Below are 14107 nucleotides of genomic sequence, written 5' to 3'. Positions count from 1 at the left end.
CTGCAATGAAACACTTTTTGCATAACAAGTCACGTGATCAGCAACCAGATGTTGCCACTGACACAAACAACGAGGAAGACGATAGCAGGAAGTACCGTATTTTCCGCACTATAAGGCGCACTGGATTAAAAGGCGCACCTTCAATGAATGGCCTATTTTAAAACTTTTTTCATATATAAGGCGCACCACCGCATTATAAGGCGCATAGAATAGATGCTTCAGTTTGGGTTGCCGATTTGTTCTGTACTCTATTATTACACATCCACATTTGTAAAGAAGTGATCCTCGAGTGCTTTATATAGTAGGCTGCCCAGTCGTTGTTTCACTCACGGTGTTGGTGTTGCGATATTTTGCCCAACTGCTTTCTGGGTAACACAGATCAACAGACACGCTGCCGCCGCAGTCTCTGTCTCTGTCTCTCTTCCCCCGACCCCCTCCACCCCCTGGCTTTAAATGTATTATCAAACTTTATTAACAAACCAGCGTTCTGACAACTATCCCAGCATGCACCGCGCACTTCTTCTTCTACGGGGGAAAATGAAGTCGGCGGCTGCTTACCGTAGTTGCTAGACCTGTTGTGGCTCAATATTGGTCCATATATAAGGCGCACCGGATTATAAGGCGCACTGTCGGCTTTTGAGGAAATTGAAGGTTTTTAGGTGCGCCTTATAGTGCGGAAAATAYGGTAGCTGGAGGATGTTGGCGCAGTGTGTTTTTTAATGACTTATAGCATGAACAAACTTATCTCCATATAATTTTAACTATGCAAAACTTTGTTCTTCAGCCATTAGCAGAATATTGACAAAGTTTTGCACCAACTTGTAATGGAAATGCAAACAGTGATTAGTAGCTTTCTTCTGGCTACACAGCTGTTTCTCCTAATTTCCCATCAAACACACCACAAGTTGGTGTTCTTTGAATGAACAAACATGCAAGGTTTCATAGGTAGTAGCACGGATAGTTAATGTGTGGTGGGGACACTTACCCCCTAAGGCATGCTCCGTCATACTGAGGCACAGTGACTCCAGCGTGGGGTTGATCTCCAGGTCAGAGCCTGGAACTTGGCATTCTTAAGAAAACGGAAAGAATTGACATTAAGATCCTATTTACTCAATCATTTGGGTTTTTGTTGCTTTTTTTTCTTGCTAAATTTAAAAAATGTTTTTCTTGCAATGTAGAAAGAGGATTAATGTGGGTAAGTGTATGAGTATAATGAACATATGCTGATGTGCGCCACCTTGCTGCTGGAACATGAGCATGGTTTGTGGAGACGTGTGGACAGGAAGCGAGTGGGTCCGCTGCACAGAGCTGCGACTCTGACTTGGCATGCTGTTGCTGCCCCCAGGGTTGGCAAACCACAGGTTCTGTGGAGGAAGACAACACCGTGTCATATCAATCTGATACAGACTTTTGGAAACGGTTTGCTAATCATTCAGACATATGCAATAATAATAAAAAAATCTGATTCAAAAAAGGGACAACAAAGGAAAACCAATGTTTGTGATAAAGTTTTTAAAAACATGCATTAGGTTCTAATTACAAGCTACATCTAATGTCATCCACTTAAATTTCATCCCAGTTATCAACATTTTCGCATTTATGAGTGCTTTGACCTTTCATACAGCAGCACCTACCAGGATTTCAGACAACTTTTTAATTTTCCCTATTTTTTCCCACAATAAAACATCTTTAATGTATTTTATTGAGACACTATTTCATTCACCACCATAGTGAAGCACATAAATGATAACTGGAAGGAAATGTATTCATGTTATGCTAATCAAAATACAAAAATGTTGTATTTTTAACATAAGACCTTGAGTGTAGTTGAGGAAATGGTAAATGTAAAAAGATTTTCTGCTCTGCTAAAAGCAAATTTAACTTCTTGGAAAATGTATTTCAAACAACATTCTCTCTTCCCTTCCACCTTACAATTATATAGTACTATTACTCAATCAAATAAAATACCAAATCTATGGATATCACTTGACAAAATGCAAAAATGTTTAGTATACTGAAATACTTTTTAGGTTATTAACAGGTTTCAACAAGTCAAATTTAAGATCTTTCCACTGCCAGCTCAAATGAAATTTAAGACAGAAAAAAAGGCTTACTATAGGTTAGAAGACCCTGCTGGCTCATATTTGTTGGCAAAAGAAGTGATCCAGTGGTAAAAACAAACACTGTCCAGCCAACTTGTTCTATATTTGCTCTTACTCAGGATAGATGCATAAAAAAGCTAGTTAGCTAGCAAAAGTATATTAGCAGCTAGTTAGCGACTGCCCCTCGTCACAGAACGCAACCATGATGTTGGCATGCAACTCAAACTTTTGCCTGACAGAAAAGTTCCATAACAAAATTTAAGACCTGTCACCAGCGTATTTAAGACTTATTAACTTCGAAAAGTTGAAGACAACATTGAAAGTAACATTTAAGGAAAACGTACATTTTTAAGGCATTTTAAGACTTTCATTTGATATACATAAATTTAAGACTTTTTACAGATGAGTGGACACCTCACTTTTAGCTTAAGATCGCTCTATGCTAGGCAGGAGCCATTTTTTATTCCCTGGAGGTAATACTGACTTGTCTACCCTGTCCTGCCAACGCAGGATTGGCGAGTGTGTGGCGTGGAGATGCTCCGCCAATCCCGCCAGGAAGACACATGCGCCCAGCTGGGAGTCCACGAGGGGTCATCGGGAACTGCCTCTGGCCCCGTCGGCTTACACCTCCACTCACAGAGCCTGCTGTGGGTAGGGAGTTTGACCCATAGTTCCAGCTGAAACAGCACAGGTAGAAAAAGGGAGTTATATGGAGGAAAGGGGAGGATGAATTCAGTGAGGTTACATTAAGTTATTCTGACAAAAACAGTGGTTAGGAGAAAGATCAAAGGTAAAAGAAAGCAGGAAACCTCACCCTTTCTGTCGGTACGCCGACATGTCCGGCATAGCTTTCCGAGGGAACAGCCGCAGCAGCTTGAGGACCTGCTGCTTCCAGGTGACCAGCCTTTTCTTGTGAGTTTCTGAGAAAGCCTAACACCAAAAAAAAAAAAGCCTCTAAAAATGTAGTTTCTGATAACTTGATACTTCTTGCATGAGACATACTGACCAAGAACAAAAAAATAGAAGCTACTTCTCACCTCATGTGCTAGACACTTCTCAATAAGTTGAAGGTAACAGCTGATGTTTTCTTCATCTGGCCTTGAAACCAGCAGCTGGGTGCACACTGAAATGGCCAAACAATATTTCATGTTACCACACATGTTAAGGAGGTGAGGCAGATAGAGAAAAGGTAATAACTTTTGGATTTACAACTGACAATAAAGATTCTATTAGCAAAGTGTAAGAATATTGCGCATTTCATCAAGTGGGATTTCATGTAAAAGACCGACAAAGCAGAACGTATCTGTTTAGTAGAAGAAAAATGCTTAACGGCCTAAAACAAGTTTTTACACATTAATAGTAGTTTGGTGTGGACTTGTATTGCCCTCCCATTACACTAATACTATTGTATCAAATATTAAAAGTCCAATTCGAGAGGGTCAAAATTATATGTGAACTACAGCATTATTAACATTTGCTAAATATTTTCGTACACCAAAAGCTCCAGTGGAGAAAGGTTTGAAGTTAAGCATATACACAAGTTAGACTGGCCCACTCAAAGTCCAGACCAATTGAAAGTCTGACTTAAGATTTAAATAATGCTGTTCATAAGTTATTCAAATCAAATCTGTATGATTGGATCCAAATCCGACCTATTGGACCCATCTTTAGTTTCTAGAGGTGTAAATCTGGTAGATACACACTCTAAATGACTTGATTTTCAGTGAAATGTTGTGATGCAAAGATTTGGCTCTGGAGGTGGAGCTCAATGCCAACATAAATATTTTAGTTTCTTTTTTTTTCTTCTTTTTTTTACAAAAAATGGTGTATATTTTTTTTACCCCATATCCAACTTTGTGTTGCTATATCACATAAAATCCCATAAAAATGCGCTGAAGACTGCCATTGTAACACAATGTTGAAAAGTTTTGTTTTGGGAGCATAAATCATTTCACATAATACAACTTGACCTATGAAAAATAAATTATCTTTGGTTCACATGGTCTGCATTGAAAAACTTGATGTCAGTTAAGTAACTGCTTTGAGATTTCAAAGATTTTTCTTGGTTTTGTTGGGGGTTTTTTTTTTTTGCTCCAGCAGTGCAACTATTAAATTTCTCATTGGTTTGACATCCTACTCAAGTTAAAACAATCACCTTCTAAAAGACAAATCTAACTGTCACCTTTCTTTATGAACCCAATTTAACTCCAATCAGCCACAATCAGAAGCTGAGAGGTTAATGTTACCTTTTCCCATGACACGAGTGAACTGTCCCGCTATGTCCCCATCTGAGATGGGCGTGACCGACGAGTCTCCGTCGCAGGGGGGTGGGTTGTGGGACTGCAAGTCATCGGACGTCGCTTCTTTGTCCGCTCCTGTTTTTGTGCCGTCTGTTGAGGAAGTGGAGGTGTCCGAGACGGGTTGTGCTGTGCTGGGCGGACTGTAGGCCTTAATGGGTGTGATGATGATCTGCTGAAGCTCCTGGAGGGCATTGCGCAGGTTTCCCCCTTCCAAAATATCCTGACAGGACACGAGGGCATCAATATCAAAAAATGCGGAAGTGTACACTCTGAATTTAGGTGTTTGATGTCTTTTTTGTAGCTTCAGAGGAAGCTGAAATACTCACCTTCTCTAAAGACTTGAGTATACTCTGTCTCTCTCGCAGCTTCTGGATACTCAACGCAATCTTGTGTCGCGCTCCTTTCGTGACGTTCTGAACAAGACAGAAGACAAACAGCAGACTGGTGTGAGAAGTCGTGTCTTTCAAGGCACACTGAGCAATTTATACAGTCACTAAATAACAAACCTAATCACTGTCTGTTTCAAGGAAGGCGAGGGGAGGGGGAAAATATCCGACCATTTCCTACAATGTGTGACTGGCTCAATATACGCAACTGCAGGGTTCATTGTTTAATTTCACGCCTCATTGAGAGCTTACGCATCACCAGGTTTGAAGACTGTACAGAAACCACAGTCGGCGAGCAGCGAAGATGACAGAACAAATGGAAACACCTGAGATTCTAGATGTTGCTCCGTGAGAATCATCATCTCCTCGTAGGTCATCTGTGAGAACAGGGATGCATATTTATGAAGGCGAAGGCTCTTCAACCATGCAGGAACATCTGCAAAGAGGACGCACAGCGGTCAAAAAAAATTAGCACGGTCAGTCAGATGATTAAAAAAATATCAACCTTTTAACGGTTGGTGAAGGGTGCATTCACACCAGGAAAGTCCCTTGGTCCGCTAGTTTGGTCCAGACCAAAAGCGGACTTTTTTTAGTTTGCTGCAGTTTGGGCTGTTATTACAACCGTAGTAAAATTTTGAAAGTTATGAGTTTTTTTTCTCTGTTTTAAGAGCTGTGCCACATAAAATAACATTCTGCAGCTTTCCTTTACTGATACAGTGGTAGCTGTGTAGTAATTTCGGTTCCAATAGAAAATAAATTATTTAGAAAACTCTAGTAGTTTATGTATCAAAGGAAGGCCCTACACTTTAGTATGATGGCTACTGAACTCAAGAAGGTTCATGCAACAAAAATAGTAAGTTTTCCTTTTTTTTTATGCATTTAGATGTTTCACCATTTTACCTGCCAATCAAAATGAAGTGTCTTGAGCCAAGTACAGTATTTATAGGAAGATTTACATATTTGATAATATTTTCCTTTACAACCCAGTCCATTTTTGAATTACTGTAAATTTATTGGTGAAAAATGTATGCACATGATGCACAATAGTCAAAATAGCTTTTTCAAGTGGCAGCACATAGTGACATTTTATAGCACAATCAAGTTGTATATGAAGTATAATTTAAATTGGCTTCATAATTTAACCCATTAAATTGTCTCTTTAAAACTCCTGGTCTTTCTGAAACTCCACCTGCAGGAAGTCATCACGACATGGCTCCTATATTAACCCTTTAACAACGTTTTTACCAGCATTGCACTGAGAACTAGTTTGTATATAATAACATTAGATGCACAGTTCCACCAGGTGTTTGCTAGTTGCTGCTGGCTAGTCTGAAGGAACAGTCTAAAGGATTTCTTGAACATGCATAAAAGAAACAAGGCAACACTCCAGGAATGTTTTTGGTGAGGGAATAACATTATGACATAATTCTCAAATCAGATCAAAGAGGTTGGGATTGAAGAGCCATGGGTTGCAGAAAGAATCACAAATCAAAYTTTTGTTCACAATGTCGAAATAGCAACAAAGACAAAACGAATCAACACAACAAAGTACACAAAATCTTGAAAGCAGTTAACAGTAAGGTTRCACTATAGTGTACAACATGATCAATGTGACCAGAGCCAAACGAGAGCTAATCCTGACCTTTCATGCCGCTGCCGTCCTCCAGGAAAGTGTTGCGCGCGGAGCCCTGCTCTTCTGTCTGCTCGCTGCCTGAAGACGCTATGCTGCTCTGAGGTGAAAGCGGTGCGTGGTCTGTGGAGATGAAGTTCTGTCGCCCCCCCGCGTCATCCTGACTGCCCCACTCTGAGCCACAGGCCTGGGGATTGGAAGGGATGACYTGCATGGGCTTCTTCAGAGGGCTTGGCTGCATGTGTCCGACTAGACCTGGAAAAACGATAAAAAAAACAACAACATATTTTTAACACTCGTAGCCATCTCCATTACAAAAGCGGTATTCTAGCACTGGGTTTCTTTTCCATGCCATGGCCCCCCACAGAGCATTAACCGCTGGCCARTGACCCACTTTGGAAACCCACATGCTACAAAATATGCAAAGAAACATCGACTTTTAGAAAGTTTTTGATCAACTGTTCAAGAAATTATGATATTCATTTAGCATAAATGCTGCATCATTCCTTTGATTTTAGATGGACATGAGTTCTGTGGCCATCTAAAATATATCTATAATGATATATTATATTATCAGATAATATATTATGACTGTTACCAGAAAATAACATTTTTCAACACAATCTTTTCTTGTGATTCTAAGAAAGCAAGTAATTTTTTATATAAAATCACAAAATTTTATTTGACCAGACCAAAAAAAATTTTTTTCTTGCGGCAGTTCTTTGGGTCTTTTTCTTTGCCAGAAAATATTAAATGTTTGAAAAACAGAAAACAAAAATTATGATAAAAGATTTTAAAAATTAAGCGTTTCAGATTTTTTTTATTCCTGCATATTTCTTCTCATGTCTCCAAACTTTCTGAAGCCCCCCATAACGCCCCCTGGCGGCCAACACTGTTAGAGCACATTTGACTCTCAAATCAAAAGCTTATCACACATACCTGTGTTATTGCCGTTGCCACTGATCGGTGAGGACAGCCCGCCTTGGAACGGCATGTGTCCGTTCTGGCCCGCGGGAGATGTGCTGGACGATGGGGACTTGTCCGGCCACGCGTTGCCGGGGTCAAGGGCCTCGGCCGAGCCGGGCCATTCGTCCGAGCCCTGGCGCGGGTGGTAAGGGCTGGGTGGTGCCCTGGATGCGTAGCCRCTGGAAAGGTGCTCCTCCAGGTGGTTTAGCCACGAGGCGAGCGAGGTGCGATCATCCAGGGTGGTGGCGGGGTGGATGAGTGCATAGGAGAGCAGCTGCCGGCTTTCCTCCACGAAAAGGCTACTCTCAATGGTGTGAGTCAACACTTTCTGCAGCAGCTTCATGTATTCACATTTGGCCTCGCAATTACGTGGTTGAAGCAGAGGCAAGTGGGACAGCAGCAGGGACACCACCTTTTCTTTCGGTTCCTGATGCCACTGACTGACGGTTGCTGATTAATACAAGAAAAAAAAGCTAATGTTAAGTTAATGAATATTTTCCTACTTAGTAAATCAGTTTCATTATTATACCAGTTGCGTATAGATAGCAAAACATAGGGATGTCACTTACTGATTACTGAGTTAATCTGCAGTCGATTGATCTTATCAATCAACTAACAATTAATTGATTATTAAAAACCCGAGTTTTCTCTTGTATTAAGAGGGACGACAGTCTTTTCATAACGTAAAGGGATGAAAAATGTTTTAAAGGTTATTTCTTGCTCTGGTGGCCTGTGTTTGAGTGTGGTCAGACAGGGAAGCAGGTAATGAGAGAGGGAAGACATGCGTCAACAGCTGGGACTCAACCAGTGCGTGGCGCGTGGAGGACTGAGGCTCCTGTAGGCGTCGTGCGCTTTATCTTTGCATCATGGCTGCACCCAACAGAATTACATTTTCACAATATTTTGGGTCAGTTGTATTAAACAGACTGAATAAACGGAAACATTATAATATCTATTAAAAATAACAAATAGATATTATTTGTTTTTAATAGAACCCCTCAAGGCATTGTTTACCAGAAAAATAAAAGATGAAAAACAATTAAATATATTACACATTTAATTCCCCATGAACAGAGAGCATTCATGTATGTGAAAACTTYGCTCCATAAARCGCTTTAACCGACAACGACAGCTCTCAAAATCAACCGTGCTTATTTTTCTGTTATGCTCTTCGCTTTTCCGTCACGTCATCCCAACCTTCGTAGCAAATCAGTATTTTTTGGTTCAGAAGCTCCGTCATGCAGGTTGGCGCGCTCWATGAAGGGCAAACTTAAGGAACTTTTCAGGTGCTTATAAAGCTAAGTATTCAAAACAGAACCGCATAAAGTAAATATTACATCTTACACCGGACTCTGTTTGGACACTCTCTTTCCTGTTCAAAAGCAGCACTGCCATCTTTTCTCCTGGATCAGCTGGCTCTGYTTAAAAATAAGTTKTGCYGCCCTCTGCTGGATGGCGGCCAAACTACAACTCTTAGAGAAGATCAAACTGAACACCTTAAATATCCGATTGGAACTAATTTTAACCTAATAAACCAGTAATTGATAATTAKTTGTAAGTTGATTAATTGTAAAACGGTAAGTCAAACGGTAATTCTGGGTTACCTGCACTGTTGGCCTCAGCTTCAAGGATGTGGATCTCAGTGCAGTCTGCCAGCCAGTGTTCCAGGCAGATGTGGAGAAAGCGAGCCTGCGTGCGGGACACCCTCTTCAGGAGCGACAAGAGCGCCACCGTCTGTTCGCACTCATTCCAGCCTTTGAACCAATCTGTGAGGATACCTACCTGATCCCGGAACATCATGGCGTGGGGAGAGTGGGAATGTGTGGGCGGGGATCTGAGGGGGGATCGTTAAGTTTGAGACGGGATGAGTCCTTCCCCGCACAGCGGGGGTCGGAGGGTYGTCGTTTCAACAGTCCAGGGTTCCCCTCAGGTTGGACCGAGGGGGCCCCCTCACATGGCTCAGGTGCTGGAGGAGCTGCAGACACGAATGCTGTCTGGGATTTTTCTTTTTTTCTTTTTTTTTTTTAAGATGTCTCAATGGTCACTGTGCGTCAGCCGTAGCAGGTAATGGCTCACGACGGAGGAGCTGTGTTACTTCACGTCATCTGTGCCCTATTTAGATCAACAAAATAAAGTTGAAACAATTCACAAAAATTGTTTGTAAGAATACCATTTTTAAAACTATTTCAAAAATAAATACCAATGTTAAATCACTGGTATTTATTTTTGTGTTTGAGATCATTTTCACATACACCACCACAAACCTGGGATTTTATGATAGGCCGACACAAAGTACCACATAGCTGCTAGCTGGAAGGAAAACTATGCATCATTTTTAAAACTTTTGCAATTTAAAAAACAAAAAAATCTAAAAAAGGTGATGGACATTTGTATTAAGCCCTATATTCAAATCACTAGGGATTCATCACGATTAATCGTGATGAATCGATTACTTAAATAATCGTCAACTAATTTAATTATCAAGTAATCGTTAACTGGAGTATACAAACTCAAAAGAAAAAGGATAATTGCTGAAGGAACAACACACCCAGAGCAGGAATTAAGCAAAACTGCAAAAAAATATTTATTTTGCATTTACGATTTTAAAAAAATTATGCTCTACCTTAAGTGGCATAGTTTTAGCTTTATCCAGTTCAAATTGTGTTAAATAATTCTCCAATTTCACAATTTCCAATTTTTGCGATCCAATTAATAACTGGTTAATTCAAAAATAGTCAACAGATTGAATCTACACTGTACTGCAGAAAGGGAGGCCTTTCACATGTTGAAGTCAAAGTATTTTTAAAGCTGCAGATTCGTCCTTTGCTGCAAATGATCAAGCATACACCAAAAAAATGATATGCCATTTTATTTGATGCAATAAAATGTTAAAATTAAACTATTTGCATCTATTAATGTATTTTTACTACTGTACAAAAAGGTGTAAGTGGTTAAATGAAAAAGCTGCAGAATGCATCTATATTTTTTAGCCATTAATCGATTAATCACATGAATAGATAGAATAATTGATTATTAAAATAACCGGTAGCCCTCCAAATCACCCAACATAAAACCCAGTGCAACCAACTGTCTATATAGTAAAAGTCACCAAGTTAATAAATGGAGTTTACCTTATCTTAGTATCAATACAGTATCTTAGGATAACAAGTTTGTTAAATATTAGCAAAATCACTAAAACTAACAAGTGGAACAGTTTAAAACATTATTAGGTTGATATATCATAAACCTGGAGCATCTTTTGGAGCACTGTTTAACATGTGGCGGAAAGCTAAAACTTCACAATACCGTGAATACACCATATCCACCACTAAGGGTGGTGGTGGCAGCATTATGCTGTGGAGGATGCTTGTGCTTGACAGGAAAGATGGTCAGAGTGGATGGGAAAAATATTTGGGGTCAAATACAGGACTGGGTGGAGGTTTGTAATCCTAAACAAACTACCAGAAATGTTATAGAATGGTCTATATCAAAGCATATTTATGTGTTAGAATGGCCTAGTAAAAGCACAGCCTGAAATCCTATTGAGAATCTGATGCGGAGATTAAAAAAAATAAATACAAAAGCTATTTATCAATCCAATCTGACTTAACTTCAGCTATCTAAGAAAGGCAAAAAAATTAGTTGACGATTATTTCTTAGTGGTTCCAAAGTGGGTTGAATATTTATTTAATTTTTTTGCTAAGTTCTATACTAATCCATGTTTTTTTTTTTTTTCAGATTGCTTTTTGTAAAAGCATTCATGTTCACAGTTATGTGCTGCTTTGTGTTGCTCAACACATAAAACACATTGACGTTTGTGGTTGGGACGTAATGCTAAAACATTTATGTGGTACCAATGCAATTTCTAGGAATAGCAGGTTCTTCCACCTATGGAAATGCATAAATTATGAGCACAGAAGTTCAAAAAGTTCACTGAGAGAAAATTTGAGGAGACAATTCTGAAATAATATGCAAACAAAGCCCGTTGCGGAGTATCGAACATAAATAAAAGCATTCAAGAGTTCAGTAATCAAAAAGTTGCTTCCCAAGTATGTCTGAATAAACACATGTTCCAACAACAAGAAGAAACGTATGTAAAAAGGAAACCAATAAATCAACTATTCCTTGGGCGAGTTGTATACTCAGTATTAGTTAACAGCGAAAGAAAAAAGTATTACCCCAAACTATACTGTCATAAAACGAGAAACAAAGTTTGTCTTTCTATGATATAATTATAATACAAATGGTCTGATCAAGAGAAAGTTGTTCTCTTGACCAGATCACATCTAAACAGCAAAGGGAATGTGAGATTTAAATAGATGTCAAAAGAGCTAACTCCCATCACGGCAAATGGTAGCTCTCTTAGCATTATAAAAGAAAAACTAAGCTCTGTATCATATGTCGATTGTAACTTGGAAGTAGTGGGCGTGTGAATCGTGATTTTAACAGTGACAATTAAAACAAAACCTGTCCTCAAACAGTTGAGCATATTTAATAGCGGTAAACTGGAGTTAGCCTAGTCGGCCTAGTCTCTGGTGAGGGATTCGGGATTTGTATTGTTTTGCGTTGACGCTGCTGCTACACCTTTTCTCCGTTGGTACTTAAAGAATTTGCGACGAAAGCGGTCCAACTAAAGGTAATTTCTCTTGAGATAAGGCAATGGCTAAATAACAACACAAATATCCATAAGCTGTTATTTACAATACATGGAATTTGAAAATTTGTTTACCTTTCTCAGATGTGCCTGGTTAGCGAGCTAGGCTAAAGTGCTAATCCACAGCTAGCTCGACAGAAGAGTAGGAATAGTTCTGCTAACGGCTGCAGTTACGTTAGCTTAGTTGGCAGAAACGCTTGTTTTCATCCCCACGCATAATAACCCTTAAGAATTATCATTGGCGGTGGCGAGAAACTGTTGTCTTAAATACAACATTTTTGAATAAGCGTATGTACAAAAATGCTAGTTGGGATACAGAAAATAAGGAGTGTACGCCTGGAGAAATCCTCTTCGATTTTGAGTTGACGTAAGACGTGGGCACAGTGTCATACGTTTTCACGTACGTATGATGGTTTTCCGCCCCTGTTCCAGACCTTTCAAAGCTTCCATTGACGGGTTTGTGGGTTATCAAAAAAAAAAAAAAAAACTTACAGAAGTCATATAGCCACCGTAGGCTTATGGTGGTCACACTCATTCCCGTAGGAGATTATTWTTTTTTTTTTTTTTTTTTTTTTTGTAAATTTGAGTGTAAATGGAACACAAGTATGTGGTCTGCCCATGTACTTTTTTTAAGTAGAGGTGGGTAGAGTAGTAGAGAACCCAAAAACCACACTCGAGTAAGAGTAACACTTCTTCAACGTTTTTTACTCAAAGTAAAAGGTAGCCATCCAAGAAATTACTCAAATGACAGTCAAAAAAAGCATTTCGCAAAAAGGTTGAGAAACTAATCAGAGGGTACATTTAATATTTAAAAATTTAACCACACAGACAAACATATTAGGTTATAAAATCACAAAATTAATATGAATGAATAACATAATTGCGAAATTCAATAAATTCAAGCAGAGGACAAAATGTTCAGTAATATTTTTAATGTAAAAATTATTAAAGTAATAGAGTGTGATATATGTAGAAAATGACAAACTAGTTCCAGTTTCAAATACAATAGAATAGCAAAGCTTGTGTGTAAAAAAAAAGTCTCAATTTTAACATAAAGTGTGTCTGTGTCTAGTGTTTTGTTTTTTTTTGTCTTTTTTTTAAATAAGTTAAAACGCATTTTTACTTCATATATTAAAGTTACCTGCGGTGGAGAGTATCCAGAAATTTTACTCAATTAGTAGTGATACTTCATGATAATGTTACTCAAGTAAAAATGCAGGGTAGTAATCAGGGGTGAAAGTAGGCGGGTACGGTCAGGTGCTGCGTACCCCTAAAAGATTTATTGGGGGTACGCAGTACCTGCAAGAGAGGGGAGCGGCTGTCTGATGTAAAAAATCAGTGGGTGTATCTGCAGGCTGCAGCCACTAATCAGCTGTGACTGATTAGTTTTTCAAGAACAATCTAAAACACGACTTAATCAATTCATTAATAGCTTTTTTCCCATGTCATATTGTTTCTGAGCTGTTCGTGCTTTACTAGAGCAATACTTCGATCTCGGCGGTAGGTGACAAGCTGAACGCCGCCAGGATGCTGAGACCAGAAAAATCCAGTCCAACATCTGGTTTGAGGTGATTCCTCTGGACAGTGGCGCAACTACTCATTATTCAGGTGGATGCGAAAACATAGATCGGCGACCTGTCCAGGGTGACCCCGCCTCTCGCCCTGAACGTTAGCTGGAGATATGCACCAGCAACCCTCCCGACCCCACTGAGGGACAAGGGTGTAAGAAAATGGATGGATGGACTTATATAATATAAATGATAATATAAATATTATATTATTTATATTCTCGGAGTTGGACTCCGAGAATATAAATAATATAATTATATAAATATAAATATAAATATATCTCGGAGTTGGACCGATTCTGTTCATTACTTTTATGGACAGAATTTCTAGGCACAGCCGAGGTGTTGAGGGGATCCGTTTTGGTGGCCTTAGGATCGCATCTCTGCTTTTTGCGGATGATGTGGTCCTGTTGGCTTCATCGGAACGTGATCTGCAGCTCTCACTGGAGCGGTTCGCAGCCGAGTGTGAAGCGGCCGGGATGAGGCTGAGTGCCTCCAAAT

General features: G+C 39.4%; 2 protein-coding genes across 2 annotated transcripts in view; one reads left to right on the top strand and one right to left on the bottom strand.

Moving 5' to 3' along the window:
* The window catches only part of samd4b (sterile alpha motif domain containing 4B), a 16195-nt gene extending 3760 nt beyond the window's left edge, over nucleotides 1-12435 (bottom strand). The window contains exons 1-12 of the mRNA XM_008424955.2: nucleotides 12114-12435; nucleotides 8989-9496; nucleotides 7358-7834; nucleotides 6431-6673; nucleotides 5115-5224; nucleotides 4729-4815; nucleotides 4349-4622; nucleotides 3140-3225; nucleotides 2917-3032; nucleotides 2587-2779; nucleotides 1238-1364; nucleotides 986-1069 (exon numbers count right to left, since the gene is read on the bottom strand). Of these exons, the coding sequence (XP_008423177.1) occupies nucleotides 986-1069; nucleotides 1238-1364; nucleotides 2587-2779; nucleotides 2917-3032; nucleotides 3140-3225; nucleotides 4349-4622; nucleotides 4729-4815; nucleotides 5115-5224; nucleotides 6431-6673; nucleotides 7358-7834; nucleotides 8989-9184 (1993 nt within the window). The 5' untranslated portion in view covers nucleotides 9185-9496; nucleotides 12114-12435. The remainder of the gene's footprint in view (nucleotides 1-985; nucleotides 1070-1237; nucleotides 1365-2586; nucleotides 2780-2916; nucleotides 3033-3139; nucleotides 3226-4348; nucleotides 4623-4728; nucleotides 4816-5114; nucleotides 5225-6430; nucleotides 6674-7357; nucleotides 7835-8988; nucleotides 9497-12113) is intronic.
* The window catches only part of gmfg (glia maturation factor, gamma), a 14793-nt gene continuing 11067 nt past the window's right edge, over nucleotides 10382-14107 (top strand). The window contains exon 1 of the mRNA XM_008424957.2: nucleotides 10382-12020. The gene's annotated coding sequence lies outside the window, so the exon portion shown is untranslated. The remainder of the gene's footprint in view (nucleotides 12021-14107) is intronic.

Source organism: Poecilia reticulata, linkage group LG13 (genome assembly GCF_000633615.1).
Source record: "Poecilia reticulata strain Guanapo linkage group LG13, Guppy_female_1.0+MT, whole genome shotgun sequence".
NCBI classification, from domain to species: Eukaryota; Metazoa; Chordata; class Actinopteri; order Cyprinodontiformes; family Poeciliidae; genus Poecilia; species Poecilia reticulata.
The sequence above is the reverse complement of the archived record's forward strand: the minus strand, read 5'-3'. Positions and strand labels throughout refer to the sequence as shown.